Below are 25,664 nucleotides of genomic sequence, written 5' to 3' on the forward strand. Positions count from 1 at the left end.
AACAGAGAATGTTGAGACACTGAGAAAGGATTCTGTATTGATAATCTGGCCATAACATAGCTGCTAAGGCTGCCTTTGCATTATGCTTTGCACCCAGTTGTCGGAGTCAGCCTTGTTGATTGATTGATTGATTGATTATACTTGTACACCACCCCAAACTTCCATCTCTGGACAGTTTACAACATAAACAAATTAAAACAGAAATTAAAACCTTATAATTTAAAGTTATAATTAAACCTTATAATCTAGTTAAAAAGCTTGAGTGAATAAATGTATCTTTAAAAACTTTTTAAAAGTTGTCAGAGATGAGGATGCTCTTATTTCAGCAGGGAATGCATTGCCCCATTCCTGTGCAGCCACCCAAAGAGCTGGTGGCAACTGCAGATGAACCTCTCCAAATGATCTCAATGGGTGATGGGGCTCATATAGAAGAAGACGCTCTCTTAAATACCCTGGGCCTAAGCTGTTTAGGGCTTTATGGGTTAGAACCAGCACCTTGTACTTTGCCCGGAAACTTATCTGTAGCCATTGTAGTTATTTTAATATAGGAGTAATATGGTATCTTCATGATGACCCAAAGACCAACCTGGCTGCCACATTCTGTACCAAGTGCAGCTTCTGGACTGTGTACAAAGCCACCCTCACATAGAGCACATTGCAATAGTCAAGTCTGGAGGTTACCAGCATATGTACTACTGTTCTGGAGTTGTTTTATCTCAAGAAACAGACACAGCTGGCGTATCAGTCAAAGCTGGCAGAAATCAGCTCCGGCCACTGCCTCAACTTGAGACACCAGGGATAGGTTTTGATCTAGAAGAATTCCCAGACTGTGTACCTGTTCCTTCTGGGGAAGTGTGACCTCATCCAAACCAGCAGATCAAAATGGTCTCATGAGTTCCAACCCCACATAATAAGTACCTCCATCTTATTTGGATTCAGTCTCACTTTGTTATCCCTCATTCAGCTCATCACCACCGCCAGGCAGGCATTTAGGGAGGTTATGCCTTCTGATGATGTTGACATGTAGAATCATCATCTTACTAATAACAGCCTACACCAAATCTCCTGATGATTTCTCCCAGCAGTTTAATGTAGATGTTAACAAGCACTGGAGACAGTATGGAACCCTGGTGGACGCCATATAAAAGTTTATGTTTTGAAGAACAACAGTCTCCAGGCAACATCATCTGGAATCTGGCTGAGCGGTGGGAGCAGAACCACTGCAAAGCAGAGCCTCCCACTTCCAATCCTCTCAGATGCTCCAGAAGGATACTATAGTTGATAGTATTGAAAGCTGACGAGAGATCCAAAAGGACAAACAGAGTCCTTGAGTCTCAGAGTCTAGATAATCAGTTTCATCCAAGACTGCCTGGAGTTGGGAAGCAACCAGCCTCTCAATCACCTTGCCCAAACACTGAAGGTTGAATACAGGCCTATAGTTGCTTAACTCTGAGGGATCCAGTGCAGGCTTCTTCAGAAGAGGTCTAATGATTGCCTCCTTAAGACAGGAAGGCATCCTGCCCTCCATTAGAGAAGCATTCTACCACAACTAGGCCTTCTACAACAACCCCGCTGCTAGACAGTATAAACAATGTCAGACAAGGGTCAAGAGAAAAAGTGGTAGGCCGCACCATTCCAAGCAGTTTATCAACATCACTGGGAATCACAAATTGAAAATGACCAAGCCTAACCACATAAGAGGAGTGGACACTTCCGCATTAGACGCTGCAATAATTGTGGGGTCTAAATATGTTGGCCAAAATATGAGAGATTTTATCCAAAAACAACTAATTGAAAACATTACAATGGGTAACTGATGGCTCCAAATTCTGAATCAAGGGAGGAGAGGCATGTACTAGCCCTCTCACAACCCTAAACAACTCCGCTGGACACGAGCCCATGGAGGCAATATGGGCAGAAAAGAATTGTTTTGCTGCACATATTGGCTGAGCCTAGGACTTCAAATTATCTATGCTAGTTTAGACTGTGAACACATCTTTGCCTTCTGTTTACCTTCTCCTGCATATCCTGAGGCAGAGTCATTTTAAAGGTTGGTGCTTCATTCTTTGTTTCAGCTAAAAGATAAACTGCTGCAGCTCCTTCAGATGCACACTGGAAAGTGCATTTTTGGAAGTAGTTTATTTGTGGGCACTTTTCTTACTAGATAGATAGATGGAGATTAGAAAATTACTGAAGCTAAGTTCTTCTTTTGGCCAACACCCTGACTACCGATGCGCACATGCTTCTAACAAAAGTACATTTGCGGAGCTAGCCTCCTGGCTTCTGGAGCACAGCAGCTCTTCTGCAAGAGGTGGCCATTTTTGCTGCTCTCACCTTGCTCTGGAATCACTCTTTGACCCACAGAAATACATCCTTGAAGGCTGTGCAACCTTCAGAGACAAGTTTCTGTGTTAAAGAACATACCTGGAGCAAGAAGGGAGTGGCAAAAATTGCTGCACTCTTGTGCAAGAGTCCCTACACTTCAGAAGCGCAGAGTCTAGCGCTGCATACAGGCTTCAGTTAGAAAAGGACCCGTGTGTCCCGAAAATCTGCTCTTGATTATCAAAGGCCCTTAGAAACAGGATGGCATGTTGGACAGGGACTGTAGGGGGAGAAGGGAATGTTGAAATTGGGCAGAGGCACCTTTCACAAGCAGAGCTCATGCTTGCACACAGTGAGGCAGGTCTCACGATCGGTGAGACCCGCCTCCAGAGGATTTGCGGGGTGAGCGGGCTAAGCCTGCTCTCTCCGCAGATGAACATGAAGCCCTCTCTGGGTGGCTGGATCTGCTGCCCACACGACTGCTGGCTCCATCACAGTGCCAGTGGGGGCTTGGGAGTTCGGGGGCCATGTGGCCCCCGGAAGTTCCAGCATGCTCTGCACGAGCATGAGATCCCCGAGCCAGAAGGCTGCTTTTTAGCCTCCTGGTCAGGGGTCTCCTTGTGAGTTGCCACAGCACAGAGCCGTGCCGCGGCAACACACGATCCAGAAACCCCGGTTAGCAGAGCGCTCGCTCCACTAACCTGGGCTAAGGGGAGGGCTTCCTAAGCAGGGTAACCCGCTGTGAGGCAACCAGGCTCGCCTGCGAGCCCAGTGTTCCTCATGGTTTGCTAAAATCGGGCTAGGCTCCCCTAGCCCAATTTTAGCCGATCATGATAATAGCCTCAGTGTCTCTGTCTGATGCCGGCAGACTTCCCCTTTATGCACTAATAGCCACAAGATCAGCTACTGGTAATAATGGCTAACTTAGAAAAGTAGCGCTGCAAATAAAAAACTAGATAGACTGGTTGCAATGACAAGAGAAACAGGAAGAAAGTATAGAATAGTGATGGCAAGTGTCCAAGATAAATGTGACGAAGGTTTCTGCCAAAGTTTATACTAATTCTATATTATGTACATTTGATACAGAACTTAGATACAGAACTTAGCGCGGGCATTTTACTGATAAAGGCAAGGTTTGTGGCTCCTTTTGGTCTCACCTGAGCAGCACAGGAATTACTGCAGTGTGTGCTCCTTCCATGCCACTCCACATAACAACAGAAGACCTATGACATGGAAGATGAGCCTCTGATGTGTCTCATTCCAATGCCAACATGGTCCCTCCCAAAAACTGGGGGATGGTGGCCTGAGAAGGAGCCATGTCATTGTCTCCTCCCACATAGCCTAGATCTAGGCTTTAGAAATTCACATGCCACTAAGGTAACATTAAAAGGAGATTTTGGCTTCCAACCTGACTTAAAATGTCAAAAACAAGTTTTCTAAAATAATAGGCTATTTTTTTCAGCATCAAATAAATTAAACATTAATGTAAAACATTTTAAAGCATTAATAGGCACCCTAAGAGACCTTCCTTTCTAAGGCTAACAACTCCAGGATATAATTTTTGTGGAGTTAAATTCCCCTCCCTGTATGCCGAGTCCTGATCCCAAACTCCCCTTAAGTTGCTATTACTAATTATTATTAAAGATTGATACCTCGATGATGTGTTTAGTATCATATGCAGTTTGACTCTTATGCAACTGCCATTCATTTCACGGGAACTCACACAGCAGAGATTTCTGTTGGACTGTGCCCGGCCGGTATCACCTCTTTTTCTGTGATAAAGATCTAGTCTAGGGCATACCCATGTAACGATTATTCTTGTTTTTGTTGCAAATTTGTATTACTTTTTTCAAAACTAGCAGCTTGCAGAGTTTCTCCATTTACAGGAAAAAAGAGAATTTCTAAAAAGCTGGAGTGAAAGCAAGAAAAATATCACTTGACTGTTTGAATTGTGCCAAACGGTGAGGATGTATAGCATTTTATGAAATCTTGCCATTATATTTTTTCCACATTTACAATTTTACAAAGCCTTATTATCTTAATCTTTTCAAGATAAAATGAGGGGGAAACTTTGTCTAATCCTTAGACTTTTGTTAATGAATATGCCTTTTATCTTGTATTAAGCTAATGGCTTTTCAAGCTGGCAGAGAGGACAAAACTTCTCGTCCAACCATGTGAATATCTAAAAGTCACTAAAAATAAAAGACACTTAAATAAAGTGCCATTACACAGGAACATAGGCTGCTTTATACCAAGTCAGACCATAGGTCCATCTAGCTCAGTACTGTCACTGATTGGCAGCAGTCCTCCAAGGTTTGAGGTGGGCATCTTTCCCAGCCCTACCTGAAGATACCAAGGATTGAACCTGGGACCTTCTGCATGCAAAGCAGATGCTCTACCACCGACCTATGGCCCAATCACTGTTTGGACCCCACTGTATGGGCTACCACTGAACTATTTTTATTTTATTGTTTATTGTTAAATTTATATATCGCCTTTCGTTAAAACAATCCCAAGGCGGTTTCCGCCTTGATTCCCATTCCCACTATGAGTCCCATTCTTTTCCTCCAGAGAGTTGAAGATGCAAAATTACTGAGTGAACACACTTGGTGGGGTAGGGGGCCACAAGAGTTAGAACCAACCCATTTATTTAATATTAAGCCTACAGATTTAAGATTAAGCATTAGTTCTTCAGTAAAATATACCACTAGAGTTTTGGATGGTACACATGTGAGCCAGGGCAAGGGACGGGGAGAGGGAGGAGGGAAGGGCAGGAGAGGGAGAAGGGAATTCTAGAGCTGTACTGATATGGTGAACATAACATTTTGTGAAAATCCCTCTCTCCAGAAAAAAAAACCCCACCCGCATGTCAGTGATCTTTCAAACAGGTGTTGAAACAGGTAAATAAGTTTTTCTCATTAGTTTCTAGGAGGTGATGCACAGCAAGGTATGTTTTTTCAAGAGAGGATGCATGCAGATTGCGCTGCCAATTGCATCCTTCCAAAGAAGTAATAAACATCGCAATCTCTCCTTCTCCTGACACAGCTCTTGCCAAGAAAGTGAAAGGGATTAACTATGTACTTCATGCTAGGGATGTGCATGAAATTGATTTAGCATTCCGTCCAGAGCTTGGAAAGGAACACTAAACCCCTGGACCATTCTGTTGGATGAATGAAAATTTTTGGATTGTGTGTTTGTGTGTGAAGCACAGTTTGCCTTTTGGATGAGGTTTCACCTTCTCTGAAATGGTAATAACTGAAATCAAACTCCACAAAAATTTAGTGCAGCACTAACTTCTATGCCAGGAACCTAAAAGCAAAAATAGCTTAGAATTGCTGTAGCATCCCTTTTGCTGAGCTGTTCTGGAGATCCAACACAGAATCTGTCTCATTCCTAATTAATCTAATGGGAATTTTACTGTAGGAGAGCTATAAATGGGTTAAGCGGAGAGTCTGGCTTCATATACTATCACAATTTTAAGGTCCATCAAACACTGCTCTTGACTATACCTCCGATGTAATCCTTTAATATGAAAAGCATTTTCTCCTATCTCCCCCCCCCCCCGCTTAAATGTCATTTATCCATACCTGGCCCAGTCTCTCCTAATGACAAATATTCTTCAATTTGAATATGGGCACCCACATGAGAAAGAGCTGGATCGTATGTTGATGCAGGAAAGGAAGAAGTGTAAGTGTCTATGAACCAGCTGATGGTTGGGGAGGGCATCCTGATCACTTTAGCAAATGCACGAGAACTCTACAAGACAACTCTTCAATGCACGAGAACTCTACAAGATTCACATAAAATGCAAGAGAACTAGACATTTTCAAGGTGAACTTTCAAAAAGTTAGACCAACCTTCCTTCTTTTAATTTTGTTTTTTAAAATAAATATAGGGAAGATGTTTATATTAAGATAGAGGTACAAGACCACTTACTCTAAGCAAAGCAGACAATTGGGTGATAGAATTAATTATTTAGAAGCTTGTGTTACAGGAACAGCCATAAATTTAAGAAAATGGCACCAAGTGTCTTGATAACTAAATGATGTTGTTGGCACTTTGGATTCTGATGAAGTTTGGAGACAGTTGGGCCTATGTGTACTACACATTCCCAATCTGACAGAAGAACGTTTGGGCGGTCACAACTACAACAGCATAACATTTCTCAGGATCAGTGTTTAATTTGACTATATGTTCCCCTCCCCCTTATTATTTTTTTACTGACTGGGTTTGCTTTGGATTCTTTGATCATCTTTGAATTCATAAAGGACCTGGAGTGTATGGCTATTCATTCCTTTTCCTGTTGATGCTACTGCTTAAGGAAAAAGGGAACCACAGGGGGTGATTTCCCTCCCCCCTACCAAAATATTATCTGATCCAGCATAGATCCTTTTGATCATCATAGATCAGAAATGCTGGGTGACATCTAGGCTAATGACATGTGCGCAGAAGAATGTTTTGTGTATGCAATGGGGACAGGCAATTTTCAGTAAACTTCCCTTCTCTCTGCAGCTGACTGTGTCTTATAAAAACATATCCATGAGCTCCCCACAATCCGCAGGGACATATATTAAGGAGGCATATCTTGAAATTGCCCTTCCTCTGTCATACATGAAATCTTCTAATGTGTATGTGTCATTAGTCTGGATGTTGGATATTAACGCTAGGCTAGGGCCACTGTCTTGTTCCTTATTTAATTACTTAGGTTTTAGCATGTAGACTGCAAAGTAAGAGAGGAGCTTTTGACCAGGAAATATGCCAGAACACATTTTGGGATTGAACTGAGGCAGACTAAGGATTTAATACACGGGGTTGAATGTATGATGAGAGTTATCATTGTTGCATTTGTACATGGGGCATTTGAGGTAGCACAGAAGTGCTGATAGTACAGAAAAATCACTCTTTGTACACTGTAAATTTCAAACCTATGATCTGGGTAGTATCCTTTGGCACAGAGAAATTTAAAGGCTTTGGCCATGAAAACCAAAGGCTCATCTACTATTACCAAGAGGGATAATGAGACAAGATGAAATTCCACATCCTAGTTCTCTTTGGGAAGCTAACTTCAGGGAAGAAAGAAAGCAAAGGGAGGAGAGGTGAAGACATGAGGCCAAACTACATGTTACATTAGCAATGTGATTTCTACTGATATGCTTAGTTTTTCTTCCATAAATAGCAGTCATGGGGGAGGCATGATCCATATTGGGACCGTGCCATGAGGGGGGGATCTTTAACCCTTTGCCCTCATGATCTCACTTCAGATTAGGTCTGGGAAGAAAGCTCCCATTGGTGCCAATGTGAGCTGACCCAGATTAGGATTATGGTGGGGCAAAATGATTAAATGCATAGAGGTCATTCACATGACCTCCGGCCACTGCTCAAAAGGGCTGAGGGGAAGGTAGGAGCTTGCTTGCCTTCCCCGGCAGATGAGCTGTGCCCGTCTGCCCCTGTACCGCACCATGTACCCACACAAACAACTGCATGTAGAAGACCCAAACTGGGAGTGGGAGGACTTCTCCCTCCCGCATCCCAGAGCTCCCCATGCCAAGAGCGCGGCAGCTGTTATCATAGAGCAGTTGCCACATTCGGCGTAGCCACTCTTTCACTCCGGCTTGCTGCCAGAAATGGCGGCAGGCTGGGGGGAAGCCTTTTAACCCAGCAGTGATGGTTCTCACAATTGCCTGCCGAGGTTAAACGGACCACAGGTTGAAAAGTCGGGCTAGTGTGGGTGGAAGCGCTGGGACCGAGAGCAGATCCCGGAGTTCCACACAAGCAGCCTAACCCATTGTGGGCTGCCCTAGACTAGGTTGGGCTGCTTGTGTGAATAGCCTTATAGTGTGATAGTATCAGGACATAAGGTAAGTGTTGGCTTTAATGGAATAAAACCAGGAGGCAAAAGTTAATTTTGGGGTCCTAGAAATTCAGAGCAAGGAATGAGCAAGTGCTTTAAAATTACTGTTTTCTGCATATTTCCACAATGGGGAAGTAGTTCATTTATTAAAATGTCTGCATTTCACTGTAGCCCTCCAACAAACACTATATAAACTCCCAGCAAAATAAATGTTGCACTAATGGAATGATAAAATGTCCAAGTGGAACTTGGAATAGGTTTCCTACCTTGCTAAAGCACACTGCACACATTGCTGGAGGGCTGTGCATGCAGATGCTTCCCAGAATGCCATCTGGATGCTACTTTTACCCAAGGCACAAGAAAATCAAACCAAGGCAGTTTTACTATATGAGAGGGCAGTGAAAATCATCAAATGCAAGCGGCATACTGTAAGATGCACGTTGCTAGAGATCACCTAGCAACATTCCATGGAAACATATAGAGCATGACACAAGGTTGATAGCATTGGTGGCAAAGGAGACAGTAGTAGCTGCATGTTGACTGCTTACAAATACCTCTGTTACAATGGTGCTGTTTTAATAATGACCCTTCGCTACACCGTGAACTGAACTGCTGGAGCCAAGTGACAAGTACGGCTCAGCTTCACTGCTGAAGCTCTGCCATTTAAAATCACAAGAGATCATCTAACAAACTGCACTACAAAGACAAATTCTATTACACCAGCCACACCAATGTATCAGCATAACAGGGTCCATTCAGCATTTTTTTGCTAGGGGAATCACCTGCCCTTAACACCATCTTTTGTGGGGATAAAATGAGTTTTAAAAGAACAGTCTTTTTTTATTTAACACAACCAGGTTCATCCATATAAACCCATACTATTCTAGTTAGCTAACCTACAAAATGCTGACATATAGAAGCAGAAAGGACATTCATGCCCAAGTGTCTGCCTCTTATTTCAAAATATGGACCTAGGAATTGCATATCAACCAACACAGAAATCCTGACCTGGATATAAGACAAGAAATGTGTGTTCAGGATTGAGGTAATGAATCGCAACTAGCTTGGTTAAGTCTATTTCCAGCTATGAAGACTTTACGGGCATAATCCAGCAGAAACCTCTCCCACATAAGTCCAACAGATGTGTACGTGAATGTTTTCTGTTGCATTTTGTGCTGACTTCATATTGAGAGGGGCTGTTTATGGTGGTAACAGAATAACATTAAATAAAATGATCTGCTTTGAATCCAAAATTTGGCTGACATCCTGACTAAGGCTGCATGTGCACTAGGTGAAATGTACTGGTGTAGCAGAAGGCTAATGCAGCTGTGGCAACCACCGCCCACTATTTTCACTGATCTCCCCTTTCCTCGGGAGTACCCTGCACCACCTGAAAACACGTTTCTGAGGGTAGTACAGCCCTCAAGGAAAAATTCTGAAAGATGCAGAGAACTTCCAGGGGAAGGGAAGACTGGTGAAAAATGCCCATTTCCCTGCTTGAACGCCGGAGCTGCAGTAGTTGAAAAGTTTTCCTCAGCACAGGTACTTCTTGCTGCTGAGCACATGCAGCCTTAAGATGTCACACAGAATGCCTACAGAGGGCAGAGGTCATCCTGAACAGCCCTTTGCTAACAATCTTATATTTAATACTAACCTTCTGGATGCTAAAAAATTAAGAATGCAAATTGTCCCATGCTATTTTTACAGGGCAACTAAACAGCACAGCTATTTTTACAGGGCAACTAAAACGAGCAATGTGCTAACTGTCTCTTTCTTAGGAATTAGAAATAACATTGTAAACACATACCCTAATACTCACAACTCCTCACTTGAATCCTGTGAGGTGGCAGGCAGGTGGAGGGGGAGGCTGGTTGAACTCACCTCCCCCCCCCATGAGTGCTTTACTGTTGCTAGGAGCATGGACTGTGTTCTCAGATGATCTGTTCTGCGTGGCGCAGTGCAGAACTCTGGAGGCCAGGACGATGCGTCCCAGCCTCTGGATATCCCACATTGCACCATGTGACATGTGAGATGCATTGGGGAATCCCTCAGGGGACAGGCACTCTAGGCGCCCGTTTCTGTGTCAGCTGGGGCCCCAGCAAACACATGCCCGGAGCCCAGGTTAAGAGCTTGCCCGAGGCCTTAATCCTGGCTAACAGCTGGGTTTCAAAGTTGGGCTAGGCGGCACTACCCCGCTGGGATCGGGCCCGATCCCAGCGGTTCTCACACACAGCCTAACCCAGGCTGGGCTTCCCTAGCCTGGGTTAGGGTGCGTGTGAGAACAGCCTCATGGTATACTAAAGAGAACATGTGGAATTACTGAGTTGCTGACCTCAGTGAGTTTTCCTCCATTATCTCCAAGTTGGCTTTTGCATATGTCTGTACAGCTTTATGGACTGGGTTACTGGTCATTTTTGTTCCTTGCAGCCCTATATCCCTGCAATCCTTTTATCCCCTACAGCCATACAAATATGGTTTGCATATTTATTGTGCAAGAGCACAGTGGCTGACACCCTGAAGTCCTATTGAAATGTAGTAGTCCGTTAGACTACTCCCCAAGTAGTACTATTTCATTAAGAAAATTAGTCAGAATGTCAGCTAATGAAGCCAGAGCCTAGCTTGTATAAATCCTTCCAAAAAATTACACCCAGTCAAATTATAAGTACTATGGATTGAGTCCTATGTCCTGATTTGCAGATGGCACCTACTCTGCTCAGGGATACATGACTAATCAATCGCAGGCAGTGGGGAACTGTGGAGGGGAAGGGAGAGATACATCTTTATACAGCACTGTGATGAGTTGTTTGAAAGCCTTCATAAAATTGTAAACAGATAGTTTGGACATGTTGATGGGAAGATTAGGTTTTATTGTGACTTGAGTGACAGGCTTAGTGAAGGATATTTACGGTTTGCCTCCTGTTGCTAAAAACACCATGACAAGCAGAACCTGACATGTGTGTATAATGGGAAGGCTTTGGCGGGGGGTGGGGGGGACTCATTAAGAAGCTTGTATTTTGGCAAGGTTTAATTTCACATGGTGAGTGAACTGCTATATTCAAGAGGCACACTAGACACTTAGGATATTCCATTTGGATGAAGCCTGCTATATTTATTTTTGCTCACATGTACTCCAAAAGGACTCATAGTAGGAAATTTGTCCAGAAGTGGTAGTCAAAAGCCTAGGAAGGGCTGGTCATTATCACACATAGTCACAAGGAAGGCATAGAGGTCATTCACACAATCAAAAACTGAGGCCATTCAAACAATCAAAAACTATGTTCTACCCGAGTTTGGGAGATGTGTGTGCTCCCAATTTTTGGCTGTTTGGAAGCAAGGTAAGACGAAAACCTGGGAAGAAGTGATTGTGTGGAAACAAGGTAGGAGGTAAAGCTACACAGGTTTTCCTCCTACCTTGCTTCCACATAATCACAATCGAAAAACAGGAGCACACACAGCTCCCAAACCTGTGTAGAACATTGTGGGGCCTTTCACACTATCACTCGGGTGGGTGAGTGGGAGGAAGACAGCGTCAAGCCTACCTTACCTGCAGATGATCAAGACTGGATCCAGCCATGCTGCAGCGCACATGATTGCCATGGCGGCATCCGGTGCGGCATTCTGGAGGCTGGGGGAATCCCACTATGTACTGCATGATGAGCAGGAGAGGAGAGCTGGTCTTGTGGTAGCAAGCATAACTTGTCCCCATAGCTAAGCAGGGTCTGCCCTGGTTGCATATGAATGTGAGACTTGATGTGTGAACACTGCAAGGTATTCCCCTCAGGGGATGGAGCAGCTCTGGGAAAAGCAGAAGGTTTCAAGTTCCCTCCCTGGCTTCTCCAAGATAGGGCTGTGAGAGATTCCCGCCTGCAACCTTGGAGAAGCCGCTGCCAGTCTGTGAAGACAATACTGAGCTAGATAGACCAATGGTCTGACTCAGTATATGACCGTTTCCTATGTTCCTATGGTCATTGGGGGATTCCCCCCAGAGACCGGTGCTCGAGGCACTCATCTGTCACAGCATGGGTTGCAAGCAGCCCACTCTGACACACAAGCCTGGAGCTTGGGTTAATGGTGCATTCGCTCCATTCACCTAGGCTAAGAGCCGGGCTTCAGCACTGGGTTTGGTACTGCGGCTCTGCTGGGATCCGCATGGATCCTGGTGGTTCTCCTGGATGCCCAAGCCTGGGCTTGGCTGCTTGTGTGAGAACAGCCTCAGTTTTTGATTGTATGAATGACCTCATCATGTGGCACAGTATCCAAGCTCAGTCCAGACATCAAATTAATTTTGTACCATACACAGGTTTGTGGTTGTTATACAACATTTATTTCCACTCTCCAATTTTTATACTATCTAGAAGATTAACTAGGACATCCATATACTGCAGCATAACAAGAAAACAACCTTGCTAATGCTGACCTCCCCAAAATGGTAATGAGTACTGTTTTAAATCAGCAGCAGTTGCAGGACAGCGAGTCAGATGCAAAGAGAGTAAGGGAATGCTTCTCTGTTGTTTAAGCCATTTAGACAAAGTCATTAGACATTCATGTGAGCAAGGTCTACTATTAATAAAGTAAGTGTCCTTGGATATCTAAATCAGATAGAGGCAAACTGGGTAATCTGGCCACAAATTGAATTTTAGACTGTTATTTAATAGAGAAAAGTAATAAATTGGGTAAAATGAAGGCAAGTGTCTTGAAGACGAAGAGACCTGTGTATAAGAAAAAAGAGCAATAAAACCAAATGGTAATTGAATATCCTATACATGTTAATATATGCCTGATTTCCTTATTTTTTAGATTTGTAGAAAAGCAAAATACTAACTTGACTGTATGATTTATGTCCACTGCTTCTGTTGCCTATGTTGTTCCTAAATTTAATTTTAAAAACAATGAATGTCTCTTCCTCGGTTTATACAGAAACATGGGTATTGGGTAGGTGTTATAGTTCAGTAAATATCAACGACTTGTAGTAGACTGAGGTCCAGGTTTCTTTCCATTATTTCCATTCAATGATCTGTAGTTCATTTATTAGTATTTATCCCCAAAATTATTATTATCCAGAGTGTCCTTGGTAATTTAATACAATTATTTTGAATTGTACAAGTAGTAGTAAGAAAGAGTTGTGGATGCTTGTGCGTTTGCATAAATAAGTGGTCTGCATGATTGTTTTCGAGTATATGTGTCACCAAAGCAAGGAAGCAGTCTGTATATATGATCTGCTGTGGCTATTTGCTATGATAAATCTGCAAAATTTTAATCACACAAACCTGTGAGTGTGGAAGAATTAGAGCAAATCTGTTCCCCTTGCTATGTACTTACACTTACAGGTTGACTTTTTGGCACATCATAAACACCTTCCTTCTTTTGGCTAGTAGGAACCTGAAAAGATAAACAAAAATGTAATGAGTATTATAAAAGCAGAAAAACTAGGAGCTGTATCTAACAGTCTGAGGGCTTCTGAGTATGACTGCTGCTTGTACAAATGGTAATCTTCTTACATTATAGCAAATTAGTCAGATTCCCCTTACTGAAAATCGGAAGCAGCCCCCAAGTGCATACTCCTGACCTCCCCCAGTTCAGAGGTGGTGACTATGGTGTTTCTTGCAGGCAGCGATCTGGACAGATGAGATATCCAGTCTTTTTAGTGGTACTTCTGTCAAATAAGATATGTCTGCCAAAGAAAAAGGCTCCCCCACAAACAAACCATAAGAAGAGCCCCTGGTGGCGCAGTGGTAAAACTGCCGCCCTGTAACCAGAAGGTTACAAGTTCGATCCTGACCAGGGGCTCAAGGTTGACTCAGCCTTCCATCCTTCTGAGGTCGGTAAAATGAGTACCCAGAATGTTGGGGGCAATATGCTAAATCATTGTAAACCGCTTAGAGAGCTCCGGCTATAGAGCGGTATATAAATGTAAGTGCTATTGCTATTGCTATCATTTACATGGATTTACATGGATACAACTAGCAAGATGGATAACTATCTTAGCTGTCAAAATTTAATTCCTTTTCATGTGTTTGGTAACCATAAGATATAGCCCTGTTTCCTGGCTCGCTACGAGTACAATGTTAGTCTGAAAAGACAAATGTCTTTCCAGGAAGAGATCTTTTCCATTCCTAGGAACACTAGTTCTAATCAGAGATTTCAAACGCTGTGCCCTTGGAAGGGCAGGGTTACAGGCTGGTAAAGGGGTGGGGGGTGGAATGGGAATTTCAGTTGGCATACTGTACACCTGAACAAGGATTGAATGGTTTTTACATTTTCATTTCAGATACATATTTGCAATAGACAGGTTCACATTTTAACCACTTTTGAAAGTTTTAGTTTTTAGGGATGTGCACGAACCTGTTCGGAGGCCCTTTTACAGGCCTCCGAACAGGTTCGAACACGGGATGGGTTCGAAGTTCGATGGTGAGGGTGCTGCTTTAAGGGCGGGGGAGGGTGCACTTACCCTTCCTGCTGCTTTCCCCCCGCCGGGGCTCATTGCTGTTAAAAGCCTATGGAGCGGCAGTGTACCTCCTTGCCGCCCCGTTGCCCTCCTCGTTGCTGGAAGTGGCTGGAAGTACCAGGCGAGCGTGCACCTATGGTGTGCACGCCCTTCTGCCGTGCATGCACATGCGGCAGACACATATGTGCCTGATACTTCCGGCCACCTCCGGCCAAGGAGGGCAACAGGGTAGCAGGGAGGTACGCTGCTGCCCCGAAGGCTTTTAACAGCAACAAGTGCCGGCGGGGGAAAAGCAGCAGGAGGGGTAAATGTACCCTCCCCCACCCTTAAAGCCACTGCCTTCGAACTGCCCAGCCATGGTTCTGTGCACATCCCTAATAGCTATCTCACACTAATTTTCCTGGATTACATTTTAGAAAGTAATGAGTTCTAGTGATTTGTAAATCAGGTACTCTTGCTGCTGTGAACTTGCAAAAAAGAGATGTGTCCATTTTACATCCCACTAACTATAGAACTGAATATCAACCTACCAGTCTCATATCATTTTCACCTTTTGATTTCTCTGTTCTACTTATCTTCTACCTTACACTAACTTCTTCCTTCATTTGTAGCAATGGACCTTTCTTTTCTATCCCAGTGTCAAATCTTTTTGTCTTTTTGTGCCTTTCATAGTTCTGCCCTTCCTTTCTGACTTCCATTCTTTGCTTTCCTATATCTTCCAGTAGTCTAACAGAACATCTTACAGATGTTAAAGCACTGATTAATGCTTTCAGCTTTCCCCATTATGCTTGAAACGCTTTCCCTGATTCTGACTTCACCATCACAATTCTTCTACAGATACATTTAAGTTGCCATCATTAAGCTTGTGTGCAAGAGTCCTTTTATAAACCTGAATGTGTCACTCTCTAATGATATTACAATACATTAAAACCATTAGCTTATGATGAGACTTAAGCCGAGTCCCACTTTTACTCATGTAGTGTACAAACTATGGAAACTGAAACTTAATGTAGTCTCCTTCATTGCCACCTCATCTTAATACACTTCATTGCCACCTCATCTTAACACACTTTAGATACTGTCATATATTATCCTGCCCTTTAAAATTTACCCTCTATGTAGTCACACTTTGCCTTCTTATTTCACATCCAGATTCTCTTCACCAGAAGTATGTGTACCTCACAAATTTAACATCTAAATCTTAAGAAATATTTTTGTATCTATGCTGGGGATTACTGGAGATACAATTAAATTTTAAGGTACATGTATTTCTAGCAAGGTGAATCTGGACATAAAACAAGAAAGCAAATTGTGACTATTCAGAAGGTAAATTTAAAAGGCAGGACAATATATGACAATGTCTAAAGTATCTAAATTATGACCTGGGATAATTTCCTGTCTCATGCTAGACAGAAAAAACATGGCAACAGATGACATGTTGCTTTAATCTATAATAAAACAGGTGCAGGATTCAAGATTTAAGAAACATAGTGAGTAGAAAGAATCCCATACTGGGAACGGTTATGACATCTTCAAAGACTTTTTAATCTGCTACTGCAGGTAGCAATATGGAAAAAAGAGTAAAAAACACAAAAACTCTTCTGGTAGTGTACTCTCTCAGATGCTATCAGTATAAGTTGGAGGTAGGTGGAGACTGAGATATCAACTGACATCCAGACTAATGCAGCACTCCTGCTGCTAATACTGTGCTGGTGCTAGGGTAGAGAAGCATTTTTGTCAATGTCCCCTTCACTCTAAAGGCCACTGTGCTTGCTGAAAATATGTCCCTGAGGTTCACATAGCCCTCAGGAACATATTTTTGGCAGACTCAGTGGGCTTCAGAGTGAAGAGTAGATCAACAAAAATCACATGTACACACCAGACTAGTGCAGTGCTATCAGCATGAGTGCTGTATTAGTCTGGATGTCAGCCAATATATTTTGTAAAGGGAGAATGGTCAAGCCAAAAACTCAAGTGCCTGAGATAATTCTGCCCAAATTAGAATTTAAAATGGGGAATTCAAACAGTGATGCAAGTTATAGTTTTTAAAAGACCCAAGCACATAATCTACTAGGAAAGACTGTGCCGTTGAGTCGGTGTCGACTCCTGGAGACCCCAGAGCCATGTGCTTTTCTTGGTAGAATACAGGAGTGGTTTACCATTGCCATCTTCTGCACAGTATGAGATGATGCCTTTCAGCACCTTCCTATATTGCTGCTGCCTGATATAAGAGTTTCCCATGTTCTAGGAAACACACCAGCAGGGATTTGAACCAACAGCCTCCTGCTCTCTAGGCTGGTTGCTTCCCTGCTGCACCATTATGTGGCTGCATAATCTACTACAGAGCTGATTTTTTTTAGTACAGATGTGATGCTGAGTAACATTCATGCTATTTTAGGTTACTTACAAGAAATTTTAAACAAGTATGTCTCATACATTTTTTTGACCAATCTTTACCAAATTACAGCAGATGATAAGGCTTGTTACCTACTGCATATTTACCAAAATGTCAGGACAATTGGACTTAGAGTCTATATTTTATGAGCAATAAAACATGAAAAACTTCAGGGAAATTGAATCAGAAAACTCCCGAGTTGCTCAGCACTGAAGAAAGGAGAAGAAAGGATGTCTCCCATGGGATTCTTACCCTAATTCTGAAAGCATTTATTCTGGCTTGCAAATAAACACTTGCCTTATTGCTTGTGGAAAGTAAGAATTGCCTCTAAATGACCAGGAACAGAAATGACAGAAGAGCTGCTTTGTTTTTAGGCCAAAAACCAAACCAAACACTAGCAACTTTTATGGATCTATTTGAAAGACTGAGAAAGCAAATCATATTAGTCTAAAAAGGAATCTCTCCCATGCACATGTGCACAGGACTGCAGCCTTGGTGAATTAGGGTGAATGTAACCTGGCATAAATGTCACACGATGCCCAGAATTCAGCTCAGATCGCAAACATCATTAACACTGTGTTAGATTAGTCTAGTCAAAATCTGTGTTAGATTAGTCTAGTCAAAATCTATTCATAGTGATTGGGATGCCCCCACGCCCGATGTTTTCATTCTTAGTAGCCATACATGTTAATATTGTTAAATGAACACAAATTTAAATGATATTTAAAGGATATTTGTGATCATATTAAATGAACACAAATTTATTTTCTCACATTGCTAAATTGGCTCAACACTATTGAATATTTATTAAGTAACAGCAAGTACACTAAGCACTAAGATATATGGTATTGCTGGCCTAATCTGAGCTACATCTTCCTCAGGAATATGCACCCAAAAAGCTATTTTACACTGCCATCAGAGACCACACTTGAAGGGAAAAATACCAATTTTGTTGAAAAGAATACAGAAAAGAATATCAACAATGGATTAGTTTACGTTTAGCATGGAACCTCTGCTAAAGCTGAGCTCCACACAACCTCCCTCAGCCCTGGGAGCGTGCACTTTCCCCTCCCCTCCCTATGCAAGCCTCTGCTTTTGTTCTAAGTAGGATAAACTGGATTTGGTCGTAATGTCCAAACCCACCAATCTCACCTTATTCTTAGGTACTTTCTTTAGATAATCTGAGATCTCAAATTAACTTACTCTTGGGTTCAGATCTCAGCATGTCCTAACATAGAAAGGAAATAGAGGCTCGTGCAGGGATGGTGGGGAGAGTGTGTGTTCCTATGGCTGAGAGAGCTCAGCTTCAACCAAGTTCCCATGCTAGGTCTGATCCCGCCCAGAGTATCCAATGAAAACTGAACCAAGAACACAGTGTTTTTGTGTGAATTGTGTAATTTTATAGTGGCTGACATGTTCTTTAGAATAATTTGGGTGTTTCTGAGGCACCCTCGCTGCTGCATGCTCCTAAGGACCCCCTGCGGCTATTCATATGACTGCGCAGGCGGGCGAGGAGGGAGGCAGGCTTCAACCGAGCTTCCCCCCGATGACTGCTCCGAGCCCCTGCGGTGCGCAAGCTGCGTGCCGACAGGACTAGTGCTGCTGGGAGCCGCGCGGATGACTATCTGCACTGCTCCTGGCAACGTGGTTAAACAGAGGCCAGGAACTCCGTTGGGATGTAATATCTTACAACGTGGAGAAGTATTGTTTTTTGGCTAACAAGACTAGGATAAGAAATGTTGAGAAGCGAGATAGGGGGTTGGATTGATTTAAATTTTAGATTATTACAATGCATGGAGCCCTCTGTTTTATGTAACGGATGAACTTGGGTGTTATGGTTCTGTTTTATGTTTCAACAGTTTATTATTTTATTTGACCAAGTTCGTTTTTATGTAAAGCTCACTTTTACATAAAGCCTTTGTACTTAGTGTTTTGCTGGTCGAATGACCGTAACAATAAAGATTTGAAAGAGGCCAGGAACCATTGTCCCGGTCTCTGGGAATCCCACAGTGCACCACACACTGAGCACATTGCACTGGGGGATTCCGCATGGGGATGAGCACTCTAGGCACCCATCTCTGTGTCAGCTGCAAGCAGCTCACGCTAACACACATTCCTGGGAGCTGGGTGCATTAGCGCCCTTAACCATGGCTAAGAGCCGGGCTTCAGAGCTGGGTTTGGTGTCAAAGCATCACCGAGATCCATGCAGATCCTGGAGGTTCTCAGGGGCAGGCAAGCCCAGGCTTGGCTGCTTCATCCTGGGTTTGGCTGCTCATGAGAACAGCCTCCTTGTCTTGTTCCTTAGGAACATGATGTCTTGAACTTTTGAGCAAGAGCGCTAATACTTAAAGTAATGCACCCACACAACAGAAGCACTACTTACATTGTTTTCAAGTAGTGCTCCTGGAATGTAGGTGTGCCACTAAGTATTTGCACTTCCATGCAAAAGCGTAAGACCCCCAGTGGTTCCTTAGGAGACTTCAACAGTACAGGCAGATCAAAAACACCCACATCACACTGCAGAACATGTCGGCCAGTATTTATAGTGTCTCTTAGGTTAATACAAAATTCCGATACATTCAAAAAAAGCCTGAAAAAAGAAGAGGTTAATAGGGAAGTGACACCATACCTGAACCTGAATGAGTATGAAATGGAATGCATGAATTTAGAATAAATTAAAATGCTTAAAAGGAACTTTGGTCTAAAGAACATGCTTTAATGACTGCTGCAGGCAATGAGAACACAGATGTAGCAATTATATACCTGATAAATGTTTTCTTCTGTTTCAGGCTCACGGATTGGCTCATGTCCAGCCTCAAATACAATGTACTATTACATCAGCAGCCAAAGAGGAAAGGTCAGAGATGAAACAGAAAGGAAAAAAGGCAATTTGGAACTTCAGAAGAAATAACCATAGACAAGCAGTAAAGAAACGGGTTCAAAGTATAAGCTGGCACAGGAGCAATTGACTTTTGCTGAAAGGTGTATAATGTAACTTTTTATATAAAAGAGAAATAAAGGAGACATGGAACTTGGCTAATTGTCTTTGGACAAGTTTCCTGCTGATTTTTCAAGAAAGATACAACCAAATATTCCATTCTGTTTCCACAAGAAGCTACTGGGAATTTACTGCGGACTTCTGTGGTATGATAAAGAAGCCTCTAGGCTACATACAGTCCTTTAACCTGTTTGAAGGAAGCAGGGAGATGAACAGATGAAATGAGTTAATCTTCACCTTACAGTTTATTATAAGGAACTGCTTTTCCTGCTGTTTTTGAAACTGTAACATAAGCAGGACATCACACAAAACTATTTCTGAAAGAATGTGTAGGGTCAGACACTGGAAATGGGGCCAAAGATCTGAAATATATGTGTATCACCTTTCCAAAAGGGATATGTTCAAGCACATATTCTTTTCTAAGTGCCCATGTGTTTCTAATGCTCATGTTTTGAACATTCAACTAAAGCATTTTTAAAAACCAGCTGCATAATTTTAAATGGCTGGAATTTTGTTTTGAGGAATTGGATCTGGCAACATCGAAGCTTTGCGTAGGATCAACACAAACGTAATACAGCTAATTCCTTAACCATGGGTAAAAAAAATTGCTCTGTTCTCATACATGGCTAGCATGAATACCCCCTTCCTTTCCTGGCCTTCGTCATAGCTTATTGCTAAGTATGTACTGGTGCTAATCATGTTTAATGATAAGCAAGTTCCCTCTTAACCAGGGTTTGCAAACAATGTTCAAGTTCTGGTTTCAAACCTTGACTATGATGGGAATTCTAGTTATCATTAGTACCAGTGCATACGTAAAGAATGTGTAGGGTCAGACACTGGAAATGGGGCCAAAGATCTGAAATATATGTGTATCACCTTTCCAAAAGGGATATGTTCAAGCACATATTCTTTTCTAAGTGCCCATGTGTTTCTAATGCTCATGTTTTGAACATTCAACTAAAGCATTTTTAAAAGCCAGCTGCATAATTTTAAATGGCTGGAATTTTGTTTTGAGGAATTGGATCTGGCAACATCGAAGCTTTGCGTAGGATCAACACAAACGTAATACAGCTAATTCCTTAACCATGGGTAAAAAAAATTGCTCTGTTCTCATACATGGCTAGCATGAATACCCCCTTCCTTTCCTGGCCTTCGTCATAGCTTATTGCTAAGTATGTACTGGTGCTAATCATGTTTAATGATAAGCAAGTTCCCTCTTAACCAGGGTTTGCAAACAATGTTCAAGTTCTGGTTTCAAACCTTGACTATGATGGGAATTCTAGTTATCATTAGTACCAGTGCATACGTAATACTAAATCATGGTTAAAGCTAGGAAAAAGGGGGAACAGAAAATCCACGCTAGACTGGAGAGTGAGGTGAGCATGCCAGCCCATGACCTGCTGTCAGTCTTTTAATCATGATTAAGATATTGCAATGCGGCATTTGTACTAGGCTTCAGTGTTCTCATATTAGACCTGGGAATCTGAAACGAGGTATTTGTAAATAATCTGTCTTTACAAGCTTTCAGTTCTGGGTTATCCATCCTGTCAAATAAGTTTGTATTAACAAATACTCTAAATTCCTACATGCTCAAGATCCTTCACTTTTGAAAACTATAGTCCCTCCTTCAAGTGAAACATTAACACAATAGCTGGTGAATGAAATATAACTTTAGAATGAGTAGCTCTAGCAGCTCATGACTTCTAAATAACTGTCACAGTTATTGGACATAAATAAACAGAATTATTCTCAATCACTTCTCCTTGATTCTGATAGTGAAGACTTCTAAGCTTGCTAGGCAACTGCAGTTCTCAAACTGACTTCCAAAGTCCATGAGATTAATTCAGAGAAAGAGTTTATCTTGAAGTTAAAACTTCTTAAAGAAGATGCTAACCTGAAATAAAGTTGATTATAGTTGTCAACTCTCTAAATGGAGATGAGTTGTCACAAATCTAAAAAAATATAAATATCTTTGTAGAAAATCTTTTTTCAGTCATCAAATCCTAATTTTAAAGACATGTTGAATGTATTACTTTTAGTGTTCTGTTTAGTATTAAGAATGCTTCTCAGAAATCAATGTTTTGCAGATATTTTATGGTTTTCATTGTTGCCTTATTGGGTATCTATAAGATTTTTTAAAGCACTGCAGTTCTATTGGAGTAAAGATTCCTAACTATTTCTGAAACTTTTTTGGTATAGTTTCAGAAATTACCTGGTAAACAGGATCTTCTACATCTTCTTCCAAAATTGTCTACCGCAAAGAAGTAGAGGATAAGAGACAAAAGGGAAAGAATATAAACAGCAGATGTATAAGAGCTATATTCTTTATTAAAGGACAGCAAAGAAAATACACACTGTACAGTAAGTATAGTATAGCAATAGATTCTGAATACAGATTTTGAATTATGCACATTTGCAGGATTGTGTACGTTAACTTCTGTTCAAACCTGTACTGTATCCTATAGAACATGAAGCAACACACATATCTGAAAATCTCCCATCTTAAATCTCATAAATTGCACATTTAAAAGAACAATTTTATAGGAGATGTGACTGTTTTAAATAGTGAATGTTCTCATCTGAGTTAATGTTGCTTTTTAAAATCACAGTTGAATCTTCGATATTGATAGCAGTCATCCTCATACACAGGAACTGATCATGTAAAATGCTTATCAGCTGGAGAGGAACGTGAACAAGACCCTGCTGGATCGCATCGACTAGCAGGTGACAATGGAGACCTACATATGTGTAACTTCCTGGAATCTGACTACCTTGATGAGCAAGTGAAAGCTATCAAAGTCTTAGGTGACTACATTACCTATCTACGGTGGCTAGGGCAAGCCAGGGTGGGCTTGGAAAATATATTTTTGACAAGCAAACCTTGAGAGAGAGCAGCAGCTGAGTGTGTCCACATCCCTAGTTTTTGGGAGCAGCCCCTCTGTGAACCCACAGCAACCTACCCACCACCATCACCGTTGCTGTATCCCACTCAAGGAGGGTAGCTACCAATGCTCCACATTACGGAATCCATCCAAAGTTACCAATGCTCCACATCATGGAATCCATCCACTGGCACCAATGGTACAGATCTTAGAATCAGCTTGCACGATTCAAACAGTCTATTTTCTGGAAAAGGGAATCGCCCTTATGCTTTGTTCCTAGGCTGTCTTTACACAACACTCTGCATTCTCAGCAGTTGCTCTGTCACCATACCAATGCACATGTCTACCAAGATTAGTTAGATACCTGATATACTGCTTGTTCACACTGCTTATCTTTTTGTGCCTTTTTCTCCAGCTCTTCCCTTTGTTTCAGTTCATAAATGAGTTGAAAGAGGTCTCGCAAGTCCAGAATTACAGGCTCTGCCTACATGAAAAACAGGAACTATGAGTCATTTTTAAAATGTGAGAAAGTATAGCTAACAAAATATGTTCCTTGGGAGGAAACCCTGGGTATCTTTTCCTCCTGCCTTGCTTCCACACAATCACTTCTAGCCAGGTTGTCCTCTTACCTTGCTTCCACACCGTTGAAAATTGGGAGCACACTCAGCTCTCTCGCCTGGGTAGAACACAATTTTTTGATTGTGTGAATGACCTCATGGAATGCAGTATATCCCTTGTAAAGTCATATACTCTATGTAAGTCAATAAGCCATTCTGACTTTGTAGCTACACGAACAAAAGTTATTTAATGATCACGTTTTGCTGTTAACTTTGTTGTGAATTACACCACTAGACTAACCAGTCTTTTGTTTGATAAGTACCTTCTCTATTTTTAGACTGTGAGCCCTTTGGGGGCAGGGAGCCATCTTCTCTTTATTCTTTTTCTATGTAAATTGCCTGAGAACTTGTCATTGAAAAGTGGTATATAAATACTATAAATAGTAATATTTAGGGCAGTTCTTATGATAGTTTCCATGTAAATGTTTTATGAAGTAGTTCCTACCCACCCAGATCTCCAACCCTCTCTTGCTCCTGGGTGTGTTTGTATGGATGGGTGGGTGGAGGGGCTGAATTCCGTGGCTCTCCACCATGGTTGGTGCTGAGGGGTGGGTATAAATAATATGCATGTGTGTCGCACCATCAGCATGCATCCTCCAACCTTATGAGCTGGAAGAGAACTTCAAGGCAAGCTTTTTCCAAATAGTCATCCAGAAAGAAATGATCAAAGAAAGCAATATTGGCATTATTTCAAAATGAGCCAAGGAGTGTTTGCTCATCACAAGCTAGTATTCTTGTATTTGGATCAGTTTGGTCCAGAAGATTTCATTGGGTGAAATACTAGTATTCTTGAGCCTGGAGTGAGATCTCAAAGTCAAAATTTTTTCAAAGATGGCCTACATCAGCCACAATGGAGCCTATCATGAATATATATTACCTGAGCCAGAAATCAATGTGACTAAATCCATATCAATACAGGTTCTCTAGCTTAACTTGATTCGTAAATTGGGTTCTTAGGACTGCAGCCCTAGGCATCTTAAAAAAGCAAAAAAGCAAAAGCAAAATACTTTCACACAGAATTCATTTGTACCTTGTTTATATTGGTCTAGCCACAAATTTTAACTAGGCAAAGGTTCATTCTATATAAGCTAATTATATTTGCAGATTAATGGTAATTATAATTATGAGCATAAAAGGCATTGCTTATATTTATTAGAGGTTTTCATTCTAATACAATGAAATGAGCGTAGACTATGCAAAATAGCTATTTGTTTTCCATCATTTTCTATCTAAATGAGTCTAGGAGCCTAAGTGAACTTATTTGTATTCAGCCAATGTATCCAGTTTAATTAGAAAGGAAAATAATTACTAATTAGAAGGAATACACTGAGAGAGAAAAACTGAGAAGGGTGAATTGTATTCCTTTCTTTCTAAGACTGGTATTGCTAAACTGTCATCGCAGAACATTTATGCAGGCACTTCTGACAGCATTAAAAACTGCATAAACAATGCTTGCAGGCTGCCCTTTCAAAACAGCAGTGTTCTAGACAGAGCTATCAAATTGAGTTAAACTATAGAAAATGATAATAATCTTGATACTTACTGCCTGGGCTGTTTTTATTGCCACAAATCTATGATTCCCTTCTTTTCCGCACACGTAACCGAAGGCCCGGTGGTCTGTGATATCCTTTGCAATGTATGAAATTTCATGAACTGCATGATGGTGCTGTAGTAGCTGTTAAAAAACAGAATAGAAAAGAAAGGAAAATATTAAAAAGCACTTTTCACTTTTAACTGAAGTTCTCATTGTGAGTGTGGCAAACCGCTGAAATTTAGCTCTACTTACTTACTTACTTATTCGATTTATATACCAACCTTCCAAAAATGGCTCAGGGTGGTTGAGATATCTGAATGACAACGGGGTCACCAAGAATAGTACACTTATTTCAGGACACACATTTCAATGCACATTCTTCAAAGACTATTTCCAACTGATTTGACCACATTAACCATCATTGTTGTTTAAGTGTTTCTTTCTGTGCTTTGTTTCCAATTAGATAATATGTAGTCCAATCCTATTTCCAATTGAGGTTCAAGAAGATGATTATATCATAAGCCTTTTCCATCTGTCACTTCAGGCTTCTTGACTATTTCGCTCTTGAGGCCCTTAAATAATAGTTTGTCCCCCCCTCCCCCCCCGCCAACATTGGGGCC

The 25,664-nt window shown here is 41.7% G+C and overlaps 1 protein-coding gene and 1 long non-coding RNA gene across 23 annotated transcripts in view; one reads left to right on the top strand and one right to left on the bottom strand.

Annotated features, from left to right (window-relative positions):
- The window catches only part of LOC128322643 (uncharacterized), a 58,474-nt gene extending 36,217 nt beyond the window's left edge, over nt 1–22,257 (top strand). Inside the window, exons 4-5 of the long non-coding RNA XR_008305843.1 lie at nt 19,803–19,995; nt 22,211–22,257. This is a non-coding gene — a long non-coding RNA (uncharacterized LOC128322643). The remainder of the gene's footprint in view (nt 1–19,802; nt 19,996–22,210) is intronic.
- Nucleotides 1–25,664, bottom strand: part of DAB1 (DAB adaptor protein 1) — a 1,026,794-nt gene that overhangs the window by 41,425 nt on the left and 959,705 nt on the right. For all 22 annotated transcript variants that reach the window (XM_053244289.1, XM_053244273.1, XM_053244275.1 and 19 more), the window contains 5 exons: nt 25,054–25,185; nt 23,258–23,377; nt 22,224–22,262; nt 19,777–19,842; nt 13,493–13,552 (listed from right to left, as the gene is read on the bottom strand). In XM_053244289.1, coding sequence (XP_053100264.1) covers nt 13,493–13,552; nt 19,777–19,842; nt 22,224–22,262; nt 23,258–23,377; nt 25,054–25,185 — 417 coding nt within the window. The remainder of the gene's footprint in view (nt 1–13,492; nt 13,553–19,776; nt 19,843–22,223; nt 22,263–23,257; nt 23,378–25,053; nt 25,186–25,664) is intronic.

This window comes from Hemicordylus capensis, chromosome 4, assembly GCF_027244095.1.
Source record: "Hemicordylus capensis ecotype Gifberg chromosome 4, rHemCap1.1.pri, whole genome shotgun sequence".
Taxonomy (NCBI): domain Eukaryota; kingdom Metazoa; phylum Chordata; class Lepidosauria; order Squamata; family Cordylidae; genus Hemicordylus; species Hemicordylus capensis.